This window comes from Ranitomeya imitator, chromosome 7 (genome assembly GCF_032444005.1).
Source record: "Ranitomeya imitator isolate aRanImi1 chromosome 7, aRanImi1.pri, whole genome shotgun sequence".
Lineage (NCBI taxonomy): Eukaryota > Metazoa > Chordata > Amphibia > Anura > Dendrobatidae > Ranitomeya > Ranitomeya imitator.
In genome coordinates, this window is record NC_091288.1 from 180,387,224 (window position 1) to 180,405,377 (window position 18,154).

Genomic DNA, 18,154 nt, shown 5'->3' on the forward strand with positions numbered 1-18,154 from the left:
CCCTTAAGCTGGCCATTAATATTAGACTCACGTTGACCTTACCCGATATCGACGGGTTCAGACGATAGTCTACTATGTATGGAGGCACTGGCAAATGATAGTTGGGAGTCATGTCTATCAGACATGTCCAGTTTTGGACAACCAATCACATTGTTCTCCCTGAAATAAGACGTGTCAGCCTACGGCTTTCTCACAGAGAACGCAGAAGTGCTTGACCAAACAAGCGCTCCCGTGTATGGGAGAGTTAGCTAAGATGGTTGTCATTAGAATGTTCTTTCAGCCGACAGCCATCTAATTTGTATAGGATTGGGTAGTCTGGTGACTGGATGACAAGATCTTAAATGGGTTGTCTACTACTAGGACAACCTCTTCTCAATTTGAATGTTTGTCCCTATTAAAATAAAAACACTTATAATCATCTCCGGTGCAGCTTCAACGGTGTCAGCACTCTCTCGTTCCAAGGGCTCTTGTGCGGTTCTTATGTCATGTGAGCCAATCAGCGCTGGCATCACTGTCGGCACCGTCAGAAAAATAAGTAATCAAGAGGAAGTGACCAACCAGCCGCATCTCAACACTTCATGTTGACTACTTTTATGTCCGAAGACGGAGACTGTGACACCAGCGCTGATTGGGTGCATGTCTCATGTGAGGTTGTGAACACGAGTGCCGAATATGCTGAAACAGCGCTGGCATTGGAGGGGAGTATTTTAACGGGGGGAGGGCAAACTTTCAGGTTGAGAAGAAATTGTCCTAGTGATGGACAGAACCTTAAAACCGAGGTATCAAAGAGATGGCAAACAATGCAATAAAGTTAGGATTGCATGGACAGATTAGTCTGATAGACGAGAAGATAGGTGGTCGGCAATGGAAAAAGGAGTGATGGTAGGCAAGAATCTAATAGTGTCAGTAGCTTAATGAAATAACAAAAAAAATCTAAAACCCATTATTTTACATTGGGAGAGGAGTGAGGCCGGTGACCTGACTGTAATTTCCTGTGAATGGCTTTACCTCACTGAGTTAATCTTTCATATGTAGTGTTATCTAAATCTTATCTACATTTAGTAATCTGCTGAGAAAAAAACCTACTTTTATGTAAATGTGCCTTGTCTCATAATGTGCCCTTTCTAAAGTGTCATTGCCAAAAGGAAGTAATAGGAAAATAAGGAGTATGTGGCAACCCAGCCTCACAATGGGTCATATTTCTGGCTGGCAGGGAAGCACATTCACCGGAGATCAAGCTAATTAATATTGGTTTATTTTTGCTTTGATGCATTAAAGGGAATCTACAACTTTATTTCTAAAGTTCTAAAATGTATTGGTTTCATATACTGTTTATATCATTAATCTGGTCATAGCCTTCTGCTTGTGATCTCCATTTATTAGTCTCAGTAACTTCAGTCATCCATGTAATTCACAGTTGGCCATTGATCATGTGTTGGCATATTTTGGATTATCTTTTTAAAGGATATGTAGTTTTTCTACCTTTGGTGCATTTTTGTAACCTAAATGCGTGTTTTTTTGGGGATAAAAATCATTTTATCAATGTATAATGTGTTTCATTAAAAATGTTGCACCACTTGCCTTCTATAGCCCCTGCGTTGCACTATATTGCCGGCTGAAGAATGAGTTAACCGAGAATCCATCAGCCAGGCTGTTCTGATAGAGTTTGGAAGTTTTTTTTAACTTTCTTTTTCTGACCTTCTCTAATATAATTTATGATAACATAAAGGTTCAGCTCTTAGTTGATGTGGTCATAAATCAATTAATAGAAAGTTCAGTAATAGATAGATAAAAAGTTAATTACAAAGTACTATTCTTAAGTAGCTCCCTGATAGATTATTAGTTAATCTCATTCTGCAGTCATCAATGAGCAGGAAAATGAATGGCCCTAAATTCCGGATGGCACAAAACTGTTTGTATGGTCACGTTGCTCTTTGAAAGATAATGTCATTCAGATATTTACTGGTGCAATATGTTTCTCCTTGACTGAGAAAAATCGCTCGGGAAGTGCTCTTGGTGTAATTAGAGCACTTCCCGAGCCGCTGCCTATCCGACTACGGTACCCACCTTCCTCTGCTCTCCTGGATTGATAGCTCACTGACTTGAGGTACCATCACATTAAGCGATGCTGCAGCGATCTAGACAACGATGCCGATCGCTGCAGCGTCGCTGTGTGGTCGCTGGAGAGCTGTCACACAGACAGCTCTCCAGCGACCAACGATGCCGAAGTCCCCTGGTAACCAGGGTAAACATCGGGTTACTAAGCGCAGGGTCGCGCTTAGTAACCCGATGTTTACCATGGTTACCAGTGTAAATGTAAAAAAAAACAAACACTACATACTTACATTCCAGTGTCTGTCGCGTCCCCCGGCGTCCGCTTCCCTGCACTGTGTAAGCGCCGGCCGTAAAGCAGAGCGGTGATGTCACCGCTGTGCTCTGCTTTACGGCCAGCTGTCGCTGGCACAGTGCAGGGAAGCGGACGCCGGGGGACGCGACAGACACCGGAATGTAAGTATGTAGTGTTTGGTTTTTTTACATTTACACTGGTAACCAGGGTAAACATCGGGTTACTAAGCGCAGCCCTGCGCTTAGTAAGCCGATGTTTACCCTGGTTACCAGTGAAGACATTGCTGAATCGGCGTCACACACGCCGATTCAGCGATGTCAGCGGGTGATCCAGCGACAAAATAAAGTGCTGGCCTTCTAGCTCCGACCAACGATGTCACAGCAGGCTCCTGATCGCTGCTGCGTGTCAAACACAACAATATCACTATCCAGGACGCTGCAACGTCACGGATCGCTAGTGATATCGTTGTTAAGTTGTTCAGTATGAAGGTACCTTTACAGCCAGTAAGATATTATTCAAGCATAGGAAGGTGGATATGAGTGGAGAAAGCAGAAGTGGTTATAAAAAGTCCACAAACCCCTGTTAAAATGGCAGGTTTTTGTAAAAAAAAATCATACTAAGAAGATTAATTTCAGAACTATTTCTACCTTTACTATCACGTATAATGTGTACATTTCAATTAAAAATTAAACTGAAATCTTTTTGGGTGGAATCAGAAAAATAAGAACTAAAATAATATATTTGTATAAATATGCGCACCCTCAAACTAATACTTTGTTGAAGTCCCTTTTGAATTTATGACAGCATTCAGTCTTGATAGATTTAGATCTGGACTCGCTGGGTCATTTTAAAACTTTGATCTTCTTATGGAAAAGCGATTCTTTTGTTCATTTGATGGTATGCTTACAGTCATTGTCATGGTGAATGTTGAAATTCCTCTTTCTTTTCAGCTTTTTTGCAGATGTCTGATAGTTTTGATGCAAAATTGACTGACATTTGGAACTGTTCATATTTCCCTCTTACTTGACTAAAGCCTCAGTTCCAGCCGCTGAAAAAACAGCCCAAAACATAATGCAGTCTCCTCCATGCTTCACTGTGAGCATGGTGTTCTTTTGGTGATGTGCAGTGTTGGCTTTGCCTCAAACATACATTTTGGGATCATGGCAAAAAGTTCAATCTTGATGTCATCAGACCATTCCAAGTCTTCCACATGGTTTTGACAGACTTGATGTTGGTTTTTGCAAAGCATAACTGGGCGTGGATGCTTTTCTTTGTAAGAAAAGGCTTACATTTTGCCATCCTACCCCACAGGCCAGACATATAAAGTCTACAGTAGATTGCTGTCACATGTAGTACACAAGTACTTACCAGAAAGTTCTGCAGAACCTTGTATGTTGTGGTAGGCCTCTTGGCGGCCACCTGGACCAATAATTTCTTGTCTTTTCGTCCATTTTTTAGAGGTAATTTTTACGGTTGTGTCAAATTTAAGCCAGCTCTTGATGACCGATTTCACAGTGTTACAAAAAATAGCTAATGCCTTGTAATTTTTTTTAACTTTTCTCCTGACTGAACCTCCCTCTATCATACCAGTGGGTTGAGAAACTGTGTTCTTAGCAAGCTTGAAAAAGATACTTTATTCAAAGGGATTGTTGTCTGCTTAGGACAAATATCTTGTAGGTGCCACTGATCAGCTGTTTGCTCCTCCTGTGGTGCAGAGCCAGAAGAACACAGATTTGAACATTGTGGCCATTCTTGGGTACTGCAACTCAGCTTCTATTGAAGTCAGTGGGAGCTGAGCTACAGAACAAGGCAGTGGGCACTGCATCGTGTATGGAGTTGTCATGTCCTTGGCGCTTTTTGTTCCTCTAACCACTGTGGAAGCTGTAAACAGCTGATCGGTGGACGTCCTGGGTGTTGGACCAGAATTAGTACCAAAGTCCTGAAAAACCTTTCTAAAGCAGATATAATCATTAATGTTTAGTGGAAAAATATATAAAGCAAAAGCTTGCACACCCAGTTCTTGTACACGGTCACCTCTCGGAAGAATGACTGACTCTTTTGTTATCTGCTATCAACCTATTGTATGTGACCAAGTTGAGCACAGCCCAATAGATTGTGATTTGACAGAACAGTTCCTTATAATGTCACTGTGCCTAATAACAGGTATCAGGAACTTATTTTAACTTCGTAGTCAGGACGCTTATCCAAACAAATAAGAATTGTATTTCTTCCTTGTAAAACACCGCACAGATATTGAGTGTATTTCCTGTTATGTGACACAACAGAACAAGTTGTAAACTGATTACTTGTCCTTGTACTGAAATGTTAGTCTGTCATTTGGGATGATGCGTACAACACATCCCATATTTTGTCTACTTATTGGGATTTGCAACCAGGATTTAGGATATTTGTTTTCAAACTTAGTTTCCAAAGTACACGTAGAACTGATAATTGTGTTACGCACTTGCAATTCTTATTAAGCTGGATTCACACTTGCCAGTTCTGAACTGTTTTTTTTTCACTCCGTAATTTTGCAAAATTACTGGATTTTTTGGCCATTGTGCTGATAGACTCTCAATAATTGTTATAGTAGAAACAAACTTGATGAAACACAAAACAGTTTGAGCTGTATTCTTACCCAGTCCTCTGTTCCTCTTACATTAGGGGCCACAACAACACAGTGTAGCCTCATACAGTTACCACCAATCTTTCAGTCTTTGCCACTTGCCACGCTACAGTCTGTCACGCAGGTCCTACTATTTGATGTCTTGTAGTTTTATTTCAGACTTTCCTCTCAAGGACTATGCTTGTTGAACCCAGACCCTGTGTCATGGGATTACCGCAACAGAGAGGAGCCAGAAGACCGCAGTGTCTGATTGCTCCTACTCCTGCACTGAAAAGAAGCACTTCACATTCTTTTAAATAGTGTTAATTTCTTTTGGCTGAACAGGGGTTAATCGGCCATGTTGGAAGCTCTGGGAGTCTAAGCTCTCAGCTTACCAACTCATATCCCCTTTATAATCTGGGTCCTGATTGAAACCCATGTCAGAGCTAGCTTATGCTGCATGGCTTGGAGAAGAGGTGTTTATATGAGGAGATTGGAGGAGTTATCGGTGACAGTTGCGTGTGTTTGTAAGTGTGATAATTTCCTTCCCTCTTCTTACTTTGCTTTTTCCCCATCCTCCACTCCCCGATGCACTCCACTGTTATATGGGAGTAAATATTTGTATGCCTAATATTTTTAGTTACTACTTGTTCGTATTGCCTCGTTTGTCAGGTTGGTGTACTGTGGTGCATGACATTGCCCCTCTTCCCAGGGTAGGGGAAGAGAACAGACGGAGGGCGGATTCAGCAGATAAGGCAAGGGTGGCGGCCCAGGCATCTTCACCTTCAGAAGTATCCCAGGGAATAGGGCGAGCTAGGGCACCCCTTAGTGTTAGAGGACAGGAAAGGAGCCCCTGGTCCCCAGTCACCCAACAGACGAGGCATGACCCCTGCTGTTTAGGGCACGGTCCACACATACACTCACTTATCAGTGCAGCCTTGCAAACAGTATCGGACTGGGGTGGCAAGTTCTCACCAGTAACATTTACTCTGGGAGCCCACTGTTCAGCTACATGCATATATTAAATTAACTTCTTTCACAAATTTGCCTCTGCTTCTATAAAATAATAAACTAGGCAGCTTGTTGAATGGATTATGAGATGCTACTTTTGTCTGCACATAGTGTAAATGTATTGGGCTAAGTGCTACTCATGTTGGCCAGTAAGTGGTTCACTCCTGCATCGGGACCCACCGGGGGATTTTCCTATTCTACTGTGGGCCAGTTCGACCCTGCTTTCTGCCGAGTGAGAATAGGGGACAGAAGTTTAGTGTTGTGTCAATCAGTGGGAGATCCAGCAGTGAGAGCTACACCGAATTACGAGTTATCACCAATCGAATGTATGGACTTGCCTAGAACAGAAAACCCATCAAAGTGACTTCACAGCTGAGTAATACTTAAACCATAGCTACACTATCTGCAGTTAATAGGCTACAAGGTGCTTTAACATCCTCTGGACTTGTGGACAGAGGTTGATAGCCCTGGAGCATCAGTCATTGCTTTTTGACCCCTGAATAATTTTATAGGGAGTCATAAACATCCAGTTACTTGTTAACAGCACGGGCACTTCAAGTCACACTAATCAGTCTAGAAATTACAGCTTTTTATATTATTTTATGGCAAGGTATCTAAGGAATCTTGTGTGTGACGTTTCACTGGGGAAAATCTGACACCTTCAAATACCTGATGTGGACTAATTTGTGTAGTTACAAAGTGACTGAACCGACGTATTAATATTTTTCCATATTTTTTTCCAGAATAACATGGCAGAGAATGTTCTAAGAAGGTGATATACGAAGTGCAGAACATAAGGGACATCACCATGGCGTACAATGAAGGGGCCTACAACTCTGGGTACCATGACTCAGAGACTCTGGAGATTGACCGAGGGTATGTAAGCATTATTTTATGAATTTTCTAAAATCGGCTTTATTTCTTATATGCATATTTTGAAGTGCCAATGAGAGGTTGTCATCATACACAACCTTAGTTCATCTCCTCAGTTGGGCGCAGAATTTCATACACACACTGAATACATGTTCATATAATTAATGGATCATCATTATGTTTTTGGAGAGTGCGAAGAAACTTGAGCACCTGGAGAAACACGCAACTTCTTTTTAGTTATTATCCTTGGTCAGATTTGAAACCAGAACGGGAGTGCTGCAAGGCCGTGAAGCATTCAACCAAATTGCTGTCCCAAGATTTTAAATTTTGACCACTTTAAGGGGTTGTCCAATAGATGTAAGCAAATTGAAAAAAAAGTTCCTATCAGGCCCAGTTCACCTGAAATGGCTGTAAAATTTGATTCAGACAGAACTGTAAGTGCTCTGAAAAGGTGTTTTTAATGCTCTGAGGTCTCTCCGCACCCCAGAGAATAATAAACAAAAGGGAATGAAGGGGTTAAAAAATTATAATTTATTATGTTCTCCTGTCCTAGGTTCACCACTCACATGTCCTGTAGCCATAGCTATCAGATTTTGATTTGTTACAAATCACTTTGGCCGCCGCTATTGGCCACTACTTTCATATTGATGATCTAATCCTTAGGTCACGGTCAGTATTTGGTCAGAATTTTACCTCAGAATTTGTAAGCCAAAGTATAGGGAAAAGTATAATAGAAACACGTCACCACTTCTGTATTTATCACCCACTCCTGGTTTTGACTTACAAATATTGATCCAAATACTGAACGTGTGAATGTGGCCTCAGGATGGGTCGTCAAAATAAAAGAAGATTTAGATGTATGGAGCGAGCCGGTTGTGTAATAAAACCAGCACAAGACTCTAAGACCAACAATTGGAGCTAGCTTCTGTCGCTGGTGTTTACCCACTTAAATGCCACTGCCAATCTCGGCATTTAAGTGGCACAGTCGGTCGTCTATTGGGGGCCCCATAGGCACCCCACAACACGTTTGCAGGGTATCAATTGGTTGCAATGGTAGCCAAGGTCTTGCTGAAGCCAACTTGGTACTTGGTTGCCACAGGCTGAGCTTCATAGGAGACCTTGTTTTTCACTTTATATTGCAATATTTGATCGCAAACTTAAATATACAATGTAAAGTAAAAAAAAAAAAAAAAAAAAAAAGTTTAAACATTAAATTGCGAACTAACGTCCTATACCCCATTTAAAAAAAGCATATCCAGTGTTGATCCATTTGGAAAAGTCTGATGTAGCAAAATATAAAGTTATTTAAACCAGAATATAAATGCTGTAAAGAAAGAAAAAATAAATAAAAAGTAGCCATTTTCAGTTTCCACATTTTCCCCCTCAAAATACAATTAAAGGCGATTAAAACATTTTATATGCAGCTCTCTTGACAGAAAAATGTTTAAAAATGTGACAAATCTAGCGAAAATAGCGACAAAACACGCAACTTTTTTTTAACTTAATTTAAAAAATATATATTTTTTATTTAAATAATAATAAAAATCTATATAAGTCTGACCTGAATCGTAATGACCTGAAGAATCATGTTATCTGGTGATGGCTACTGCACAATGAATGGCATAAAAACAACACCCACTCTTGGAAGAAGGGGAGGAAATAATTAGTAAAAACAAAAATAGTTTGTGTCCTTAATGGGTTAAAACTATATAAATCGAATAGTGAGGTATTTTTCTGTCATTATAAAAAAAAAAAAAAACATAGGTTTCAAAAAGTGTAGTAGCCTATACGTGAGAGTGTGGAGACGTCTCAAAGAACAGCTCCTGCTCTGGAGGACGTGACACAACCATTTATTACAGGGTCACTCATACACTTGAATGGACTCCTTGTAATGTCGGTAATTTCTGCAGCATTATCAGTGGTCGGACATTCTTTTGAAGACGTCTTATGGTGTTGTGGCGGCCTTAGAAACTTTTCCTAAAACTGTATTGATGTGCTGCTTGTAAAGCGACAGGCTGTTGCATAGCAACGGAGACCATCTTATAGGTGTTACCTCATACCACACAAAATGGCCGCCACTCCTTCCTTCTTTCTGACGCCCTAGGCCTAGACATACAGTGTTTACATGTTTATTGAGTGAATCTTGAGGCGGTTGTGATTTTTTTTTTACATTGTTTAGTTCCATATTTTCTTTATGAACCACATACAGGCCTTCCTACAGGCAGCAGTCACCCTTTCACAACAACCCATATGAAGATGATGATGACGAGTATCCAGCACAGAGGAGAAACTGGATGGGAAATCGGGCACCAATGAATGCTGTAACATTAGACATGGATTATAATCAGCAAACACCCAGATATCCCCAATCATCAGACGAGCCCTACAGCGTTGGGCACTGTGAGTAAAAAAAAAAAAATTAACACTTTGTTTTTTAATGTTGAGATTGTTTTTCATTTTATTAGGGACATCTGTAAGGATGATGTGCTTTTTAATCCCCTTCCAATGTGTGATGTGTATGTAAGTCACCCATCCGTAGATGTAGTTCACACCATAAATGGCTGGTGATGGCTTTGTTGCACAATCGGCACCTACAGTCAAGGCCGAAAGTGTTGGCGCCCTTGAAATCTTTCCAGAAAATGATCTATTTTTCCCAGAAAATTATTGTAATTACACAGGTTTTGTTATTATTTCCTTTGTGTATACACAAAAAAAAACTGAAAAAAAGCAAATTGGACATAATTTCACACACACCACCCAAATGGGACAAAATTGTTGGCTCCTTCAATGTAATATTTGGTTACACACCCTTTTGGAATAAATAACTGCAATCAATCGCTTCCTATAACCATCTACAAGCTTTTTACACCTCTCAACTGGAATTTTGGACCATTTTTCCTTTGCATATTTGAAGGCGCCTTCTCCGAACAGCAATAAACTGTAAACTTGGCCTGAAGCTTCTTTTTTTTTTACAGAACTGTGGAAAAGTCAAATCACGGACAACTTGTATTCTGTCTATATACAGTACTTAATTTATCATCTAAGTGTTGAAAATTGCATTGCAAGATGCTTTTTTGTCCTTAAAGGGAACCTGTCACCTGAATTTGGCGGGACCGGTTTTCGGTCATATGGGCGGAGTTTTCGGGTGTTTGATTCACCCTTTCCTTACCCGCTGGCTGCATGCTGGCTGCAATATTGGATTGAAGTTTATTCTCTGTCCTCCGTAGTACATGCCTGCGCAAGGCAATCTTGCCTTGCGCAGGCGTGTACTACGGAGGACAGAGAATGAACTTCAATCCAGTCTTGCCTTGCGCAGGCGTGTACTGTGGAGGACAGAGAATGAACTTCAATCCAATATTGCGGCCAGCATGCAGCCAGCCGGTAAGGAAAGGGTGAATCAAACACCCGAAAACTCCGCCCATATGACCGAAAACCGGTCCCGCCAAATTCAGGTGACAGGTTCCCTTTAATACAGTTAGGAAATATGTCATCAGTCACAGCATACAATATCAGTATGGGCAGTGTCGGACTGGGGGTGTCAAGGTCCCACCAGTAACCAACCCCCGGGGCCCCACTTTTCAGCCACATACATGTGGTATTATCTTCAATCACAAATTTATATAACAATGAACTGGGTAGATTGTTATATGAATAAGATGCCGCCATTGTCTGTACATAGTGATTCCAGTATATAGTGCCAAGTGCTGCTCATATAAGAGGGTGGTGGCCCACCAGAGGATTCTCCTGTTCTCCTGTGGGCCAGTCCGAGCCTGAGTATGGGGATAGTAATTTCCACAAATGTTGTTCAAGGCTGTGATGCACATTTATTATATTTTAATTTTCTTTCCTAGATAATCCTTCATTTGTAAATGACTCAAATGTTAGGCCTTCTTACTTTGATGAAGACCAGGATGTCGATAGTGCAATTGATGTGTCAGAAGGAGGTATGTATACGCTTAACTTTATCGTCTCCTCCTTTATATCAACCATTTCTAATTAATAAAAGTAATAGCAATAAAAGCTATTTTAAAAGCTTACTGTAAATATAAAAAAATGGGCTTATCAAAAAAGGGCTGAAATATTTGATTTATCAGGCATGCACAAATAATATATACAATTCCTTTGACCGGTCCTCGTGCTCCTTTGGGAATAACAGAGGTCATTTCTGCTAAACCTCATGCTTCTAAATGTCTTGAAAATTAAAAAAATTCCCATAGTTTTTCTGCTAATCAGAATTTAACGGTATTGTGAAGTACTATTATCAAATGCATTCATTTTACTTTTAATGGCTTACGGAAGATTTTTGTTTTACAGAACAGTTTTAATTGTGGTTTTTTTATGCTTTTTAAGTCATCCAAAGAGGACTAATACAACTAAGGCGTTCAACTATCGTAGGAGTAGACCCTTCCCTGGAGCGGCAGATAGAGAATAGCAACAAACAAGGTGGGTAGTTATGTCCAGACAGACTATGTCAAGTGAGTCAGTTTCAATTCGCGACCAGCGATGGAAAATTTTCAACCGGCAACAGTTGTATTAGGTCACAGATCACAATACGAGATCATAAAAAATCATTAGATATGATGTTCTGATGCGTACAGGGGAGGACTGAGACAGAAGAGAGCTTAGAACAGTATGAGGGCCCTTTGCAGTCCAATAGTTCGTCATAATGCACCCCTTTATGTACTGCTTTGGAGGTGAAAATGGCCCCTTTTTCCTTATGGGCCCTTCTTTACAACAGGTTTTTCCTATCTACATATATGGATATTGTCACATAGTAGTTTTGCAATTTGCTGATTATTAAAATTTGCAGCGTTCTTTAGATATTATTGTTTTTCTTTTGTTTACAGCTCGTTGCTTAGGAGACCGACCATGACTGCGGTCTAGCTTATAAGTACTGCACTGAAGCTGCCCGGGATTAGGAGTTAACAGCGCGCTCTAATGATCCTGGCCAGCTTCAAAGCAAGTCTTACAAACTCAATAGAAAAGGGAGTATGAACACTGAGCATTTTCTGCAGTCTTGTAGTGGTGGTCGGTCTCCAAAGCAACGAGCTGTAAACAAAAGATTTTTTTTTTTAAATCTCAAGAAAGACTGAAAATTGTTATAAGTAGTAAAATGCAGTATTTCTTGTATTTACAAGCTTTATATGAAGAAGGGAATAACCTTTCAAAGCCATATTATTCCTTACCAGTGTGAGTTATGTCTACTAAAAAAAGGTTAGCACAATGCTTGCTCCTGATGACATTTTAGTCAATACAGCTGATTACCACTTTCATGACCAGAATGCTTTTGACCTTAAAACCCAGAGCATATTTTCTTTTTCTACAATATTGTATTCTGAAGTTGCTTTTTTTCTGTAGCTGAAAGGCATACATGATTTTTTGTAATTTAAAGAGAACATGTCAGGTCAGAAATCTCTATTAATCTGCAGATATGGCATTAATCTGCGGCGTAATAAAGTTAGAAAATTGACCAGCTGCCGTACTGAAAGTCAAGCTACCGGGAGAAAGGGAACTTTATTCTTCTCGGGAGCCGCTGCCTTTCAGTCATACAAGTGTGCCAGTACAGCTGCAGTAATCACTTACAGCAGTGTGAACAACAACTGCAAGTATGTCCCAGCATTTTGACTGACAGCAGGCTATGCAATAATTCACTGCACCGTGAGCTCTCAGTCAGAGTGCCGGCGTGTGCTTACAGTCACCGTTCCCATTGCTGTAAGAAGTGACTGTAGCCAAGCCGGCACACCTGTATGACTGAAATGTAGGCATGTGGACTGTCTTACTCTCTTCCTGCCCCTGAAGACAACAGATGCACTATATGAATACCGTTGTACGGTTTTATATCTAAAAGTGACGTGTGTCTAATGTAATGTATTATAGTGATGTATAGTAAATAAAGTGTTGATGCATAATGTGAAAATAGTATAATGATAAGCTTAGGATAGCATAGGATATAGAATAAGGATAATAGGTTTAGCATGTAAGATAGGAAATGGTTAAGGTTAGAACTAGCCCAGTGGGTGGGCATTAGTAGTGTCAATAAAAAGGGGGGCACTTCCTGGTTAGAGGGAGTTCAGTGAGAGATAGTGAACTGCTAAGTGAAGGCCAAGGTCAGGTGCAGTGGGTTGCTAGGGACAGCATGTGTCGCTTGTTCCAGGCAGTGGGAGGCATTACTGGGATCCCGACTGGTCGCTCCTCTAATGCTCAGAGCCCAAGGTCTAGCATAATGGCTGACGGGCACATCGTGTCCCCTGAAGCACAGTGGAAGATAGACATGGACCTGCATAGATGGAAGGTGATGGCTGGTCCTGGGTGCACTGCTGAGGTAGCCGAGAAATTCCTGAGTCTGACAGGATCAGTGGGCTAAGGGGTAGTCCAGGACGAGCTAGCAACAGAGCTGAAGAAGAGTTGTCCTAAGGGCAGAAGCAGACTGCCGTATTTCTTGTGCAAGAATCGCATCGTAAACCTCGTACTGGCTGTCGCCTCTCCTGACCTGAGCTTGACAGCTGCATAGTAATCATCACGCTGTCTTGCTCTGGTCAGGAGAGGTGCCAGGCCAATCTGTGCAGTGCGATGCGATTTTCGTACGAGAAATACGGCAGTGTGACTCTGCCCTAATGAGGAGAAAAATGTGAATTACTGTGTCCTATCTCACCTGTAACCACCTGATGAATTTGGACTGTTTAGTAAAAGTTTGACTGTTACAAAGAACCTGGTGTCCCGTGCGGCACACTGGGACTGGTACACCCCTTTTCTGTTAAGTGCCAGAGCGAAACCAGACCGCAGCTCGGTCATGACTCGTGACTTCCGCTCTGCCCCACTTTACAGAAAGCCGGCAGCTCCTGAGAAGACCACTTTCTCCCGGGTGCTGCACTGTCAGTTTTGCGGCCGGGCACCTTTCTAACCCTGCAGGTTAATAACGTTCTCCCACCTGACAAGTTCCCTTTTAAAGGAACACATTTATTGCTTTGTGGATCTTGAGTAGAAGAAAATATTCAAACAAGGAAAAATTAAAGTGATGAATTTTTAATGTTCTCTTTTGAGGTTGTTTATTTTCAGTTAATAAGTTGTACTCCAAAAATACATGTCCGTTTTGTACCTCTGTATGGCATCCATTTTTTGCGTGAAGAATTTAAGAACTAATGAAAGGCCAAATACATTTTCCTATATTCATAATTACCTTTCTGTTAGGCAATCTCTGCATGTGTTGCGCCTGTCTATTAGCCACGAAACATGCAGGCGCGGGGACTCGAACATAGTATTCGAGGATGCCAAAATCACTCGGTTAGCACCGATAACACCTTATCCGAGCATGTTCACTCAGAGTCATCACCAATGCAGACCTTCAGTTTACGTGTACAGACCGCCCATGTTAACTATCGATTGTCTTGTATCGGTCAGCTTGCTGTCCTTTCGGGACCCATTTTGCATACAGGTAGCACACGACCGAGCCCTAAGAGAAATCCCTGTAATGTGATCAATGATGTTGCAGGTTTGCCTAGTAATGACCCAAAGGACTCACGTGAATAAATGTCTGAAAGGTGGGCAGAAATAGGGTTAATAGAAGTTGAAAGATTTACCCCTATGCCGTTTTCATACTTGTAGAAGCACAGCACATTTCCTAAAACTAGAAGGCCTCATGTTTTCTTCTATTCTAAGTTCTTTTCAGCTGCTTCTTCCTCTTCACTTTACACAAAATACAATGGTCCTTACGACCCCCAATGGAGTTGTCCCAAGTTGTCCTGGATGTCTGGATGAGTAATTAGTCTAAAATATGTGATGGATCTTTATATAACAAAGCACGGTAGTCTTTTAGGAGCCTCGTAATGACGGCTGATGTGTTCTTCGAAAGCTCTATTTCCTAGGCTGATATATTTAATTTCAGTCAATTTCAGCCAGTATTCTGATAAAAATGTATCCCAGTGGGATTCTTCCTGTTTTTACTATTTTCAGATTATGAAAAGGAAAGAATGCGGTGTCGCATTTTCCTGACCAAGATAGAGCATTGTTCTAAAAAGTTAAAAAGCACTGTGCTGGCTATATATAAGGATAATGTAGAGGAAAAGCAAGGTGCTACTACAGATAATAACAGATAATGAAATGCTGGCCATCATTGTAACTGAGTCATCGTGAGTTACGGTTAAGACCTCTTTCAGACGTCCGTTTTTCATGTACGAGTGCTAACCATGGTTTTCACCGATAGCATTCATACCCGTGATAGCAGTCTATGGGGCTGTTCACATGTCCATGATTTTAGGTGATTTATGAAAAATTGCGGAAACGTGTCCTATTTTGATCCGAGTGCTGGCAATTCAAGTTTATGGGTTTGTGAGAAAAAAAAGGACAGCACTCGGATGCCATCCGAGTGCAGTCCAATTTTCACAGACTGTCACATAGGAGAAGGTGAAGAAACTTTTTTCATTTTTCTCCATGCATGAGAAAAACCAATGACATAGTAACATAGTAACATACAGGTCCTTCTCAAAAAATTAGCATATAGTGTTAAATTTCATTATTTACCATAATGTAATGATTACAATTAATCTTTCATATATTATAGATTCATTATCCACCAACTGAAATTTGTCAGGTCTTTTATTGTTTTAATACTGATGATTTTGGCATACAACTCCTGATAACCCAAAAAACCTGTCTCAATAAATTAGCATATTTCACCCATCCAATCAAATAAAAGTGTTTTTTAATAACAAACAAAAAAACCATCAAATAATAATGTTCAGTTATGCACTCAATACTTGGTCTTACCCTCTTGCTTGAGGATGTCAATGATGGCCTTCTTGACATCTGTCAGGGATTCAAGCTTCAGGAGGCTAATTTGCATATTCCAGGTGCCTTCTGGGAGAAGCGAAGTCTCCCTAAGCTAGAAGATCGTTGGGTACAGCCGGGACCAGCTGCTTCGAAAGCATCACCAAACCAGGGATTCAAGCTTCAGGAGGCTAATTTGCATATTCCAGGTGCCTTCTGGGAGAAGCGAAGTCTCCCTAAGCTAGAAGATCGTTGGGTACAGCCGGGACCAGCTGCTTCGAAAGCATCACCAAACCAGGGATTCAAGCTTCAGGAGGCTAATTTGCATATTCCAGGTGCCTTCTGGGAGAAGCGAAGTCTCCCTAAGCTAGAAGATCGTTGGGTACAGCCGGGACCAGCTGCTTCGAAAGCATCACCAAACCGCGCGCCGTAAGGCCTGTAGGACATTATTGCAAGAGAGCTTGGCTGAGTAGATTACACAAGAAGGAAAACACACAGCAAGTCAGCAGGATCTAGGAGCAACATGGCAGATGTGACAACCTACATGGTGAGCTGCAGCATGTGCTACATGTTCACAGATCGACCAGAAGAAGAATCCAATTTCACCTGTCAGAAGTGTAGACTAGTGGCCCTTTTAGAAGAAAAGGTGCGGGGTCTGGAAGAAAGAATAGCAACTTTGAAACTCATCAAAGAGAATGAAGACTTTCTAGACAGAACAGAAGCATCTCTACTGGTCACAGAAGGTGCAAAAAGTGTCAGAGAACCTCCAAAAGCAGATGAGTGGAAGCATGTGACCAAAAGAAGCAAGAAGACCATGGAGAAATCACCAACCACACAACTGAAGAACCGATATCAAATCTTTGTAGAGGATGAAGATGGCACACCTAAGAATGAAGCAATACCAGCAAGCAAAAAAGAAAAGGGCACACAGCAACAAGTGACAGCAAAAAGTACAGCCAAGAAGCAACGAAGAGTGGTGGTGGTGGGAGACTCACTACTGAGAGGCACCGAAGCAGCCATCTGCAGACCGGACATAACTGCAAGAGAAGTATGCTGCCTTCCAGGTGCGATGATCAAGGATGTGACCGATAGGATACCAAAGCTCTTCAGCTCCAAGGACGTCCACCCATTTCTTCTGATACATGTTGGCACCAATGACACGGCAAGGAAGGACCTACCGACAATCTGCAAGGACTTTGAAGAGTTGGGGAAGAAAGTAAAGGAACTGGATGCACAGGTAGTTTTTTCTTCTATCCTTCCAGTAGACGGGCATGGCACCAGGAGATGGAACAGGATCCTTGATGCAAACAACTGGCTAAGACGATGGTGCAGACAACAAGGATTCGGATTCCTGGACCACGGTGTGAATTACTGGTATGATGGACTCCTCGCCAGAGACGGACTACACCTCAACAAACCTGGGAAACACACATTCGCCAGAAGACTCGCTACACTCATCAGGAGGGCGTTAAACTAGAAGAAGAGGGGACGGGAAGAAAAACATTAGACTCAAACAAAGACGACCCAGGAAAACATACTCAGAAGGGAGGTAAGAACATTTCTAAAACAATCCACAGTGAGGAGATTGGAACAAAACAAAATCCTCTAAACTGCATGCTCGCAAACGCCAGAAGCCTGACAAACAAGATGGAAGAACTAGAAGCAGAAATATCTACAGGTAACTTTGACATAGTGGGAATAACCGAGACATGGTTAGATGAAAGCTATGACTGGGCAGTTAACTTACAGGGTTACAGTCTGTTTAGAAAGGATCGTAAAAATCGGAGAGGAGGAGGGGTTTGTCTCTATGTAAAGTCTTGTCTAAAGTCCACTTTAAGGGAGGATATTAGCGAAGGGAATGAGGATGTCGAGTCCATATGGGTTGAAATTCATGGAGGGAAAAATGGTAACAAAATTCTCATTGGGGTCTGTTACAAACCCCCAAATATAACAGAAAGCATGGAAAGTCTACTTCTAAAGCAGATAGATGAAGCTGCAACCCATAATGAGGTCCTGGTTATGGGGGACTTTAACTACCCGGATATTAACTGGGAAACAGAAACCTGTGAAACCCATAAAGGCAACAGGTTTCTGCTAATAACCAAGAAAAATTATCTTTCACAATTGGTGCAGAATCCAACCAGAGGAGCAGCACTTTTAGACCTAATACTATCTAATAGACCTGACAGAATAACAAATCTGCAGGTGGTTGGGCATTTAGGAAATAGCGACCACAATATTGTACAGTTTCACCTGTCTTTCACTAGGGGGACTTGTCAGGGAGTCACAAAAACACTGAACTTTAGGAAGGCAAAGTTTGAACAGCTTAGAGATGCCCTTAATCTGGTAGACTGGGACAATATCCTCAGAAATGAGAATACAGATAATAAATGGGAAATGTTTAAGAACATCCTAAATAGGCAGTGTAAGCGGTTTATACCTTGTGGGAATAAAAGGACTAGAAATAGGAAAAACCCAATGTGGCTAAACAAAGAAGTAAGACAGGCAATTAACAGTAAAAAGAAAGCATTTGCACTACTAAAGCAGGATGGCAC

The 18,154-nt window shown here is 41.3% G+C and overlaps 1 protein-coding gene across 1 annotated transcript in view; it reads left to right on the forward strand.

Annotated features, from left to right (window-relative positions):
• Positions 1-18,154, forward strand: part of TMC5 (transmembrane channel like 5) — a 95,753-nt gene that overhangs the window by 34,924 nt on the left and 42,675 nt on the right. The window contains exons 2-5 of the mRNA XM_069734133.1: positions 6,707-6,839; positions 9,046-9,236; positions 10,688-10,780; positions 11,187-11,279. Of these exons, the coding sequence (XP_069590234.1) occupies positions 6,772-6,839; positions 9,046-9,236; positions 10,688-10,780; positions 11,187-11,279 (445 nt within the window). The 5' untranslated portion in view covers positions 6,707-6,771. The remainder of the gene's footprint in view (positions 1-6,706; positions 6,840-9,045; positions 9,237-10,687; positions 10,781-11,186; positions 11,280-18,154) is intronic.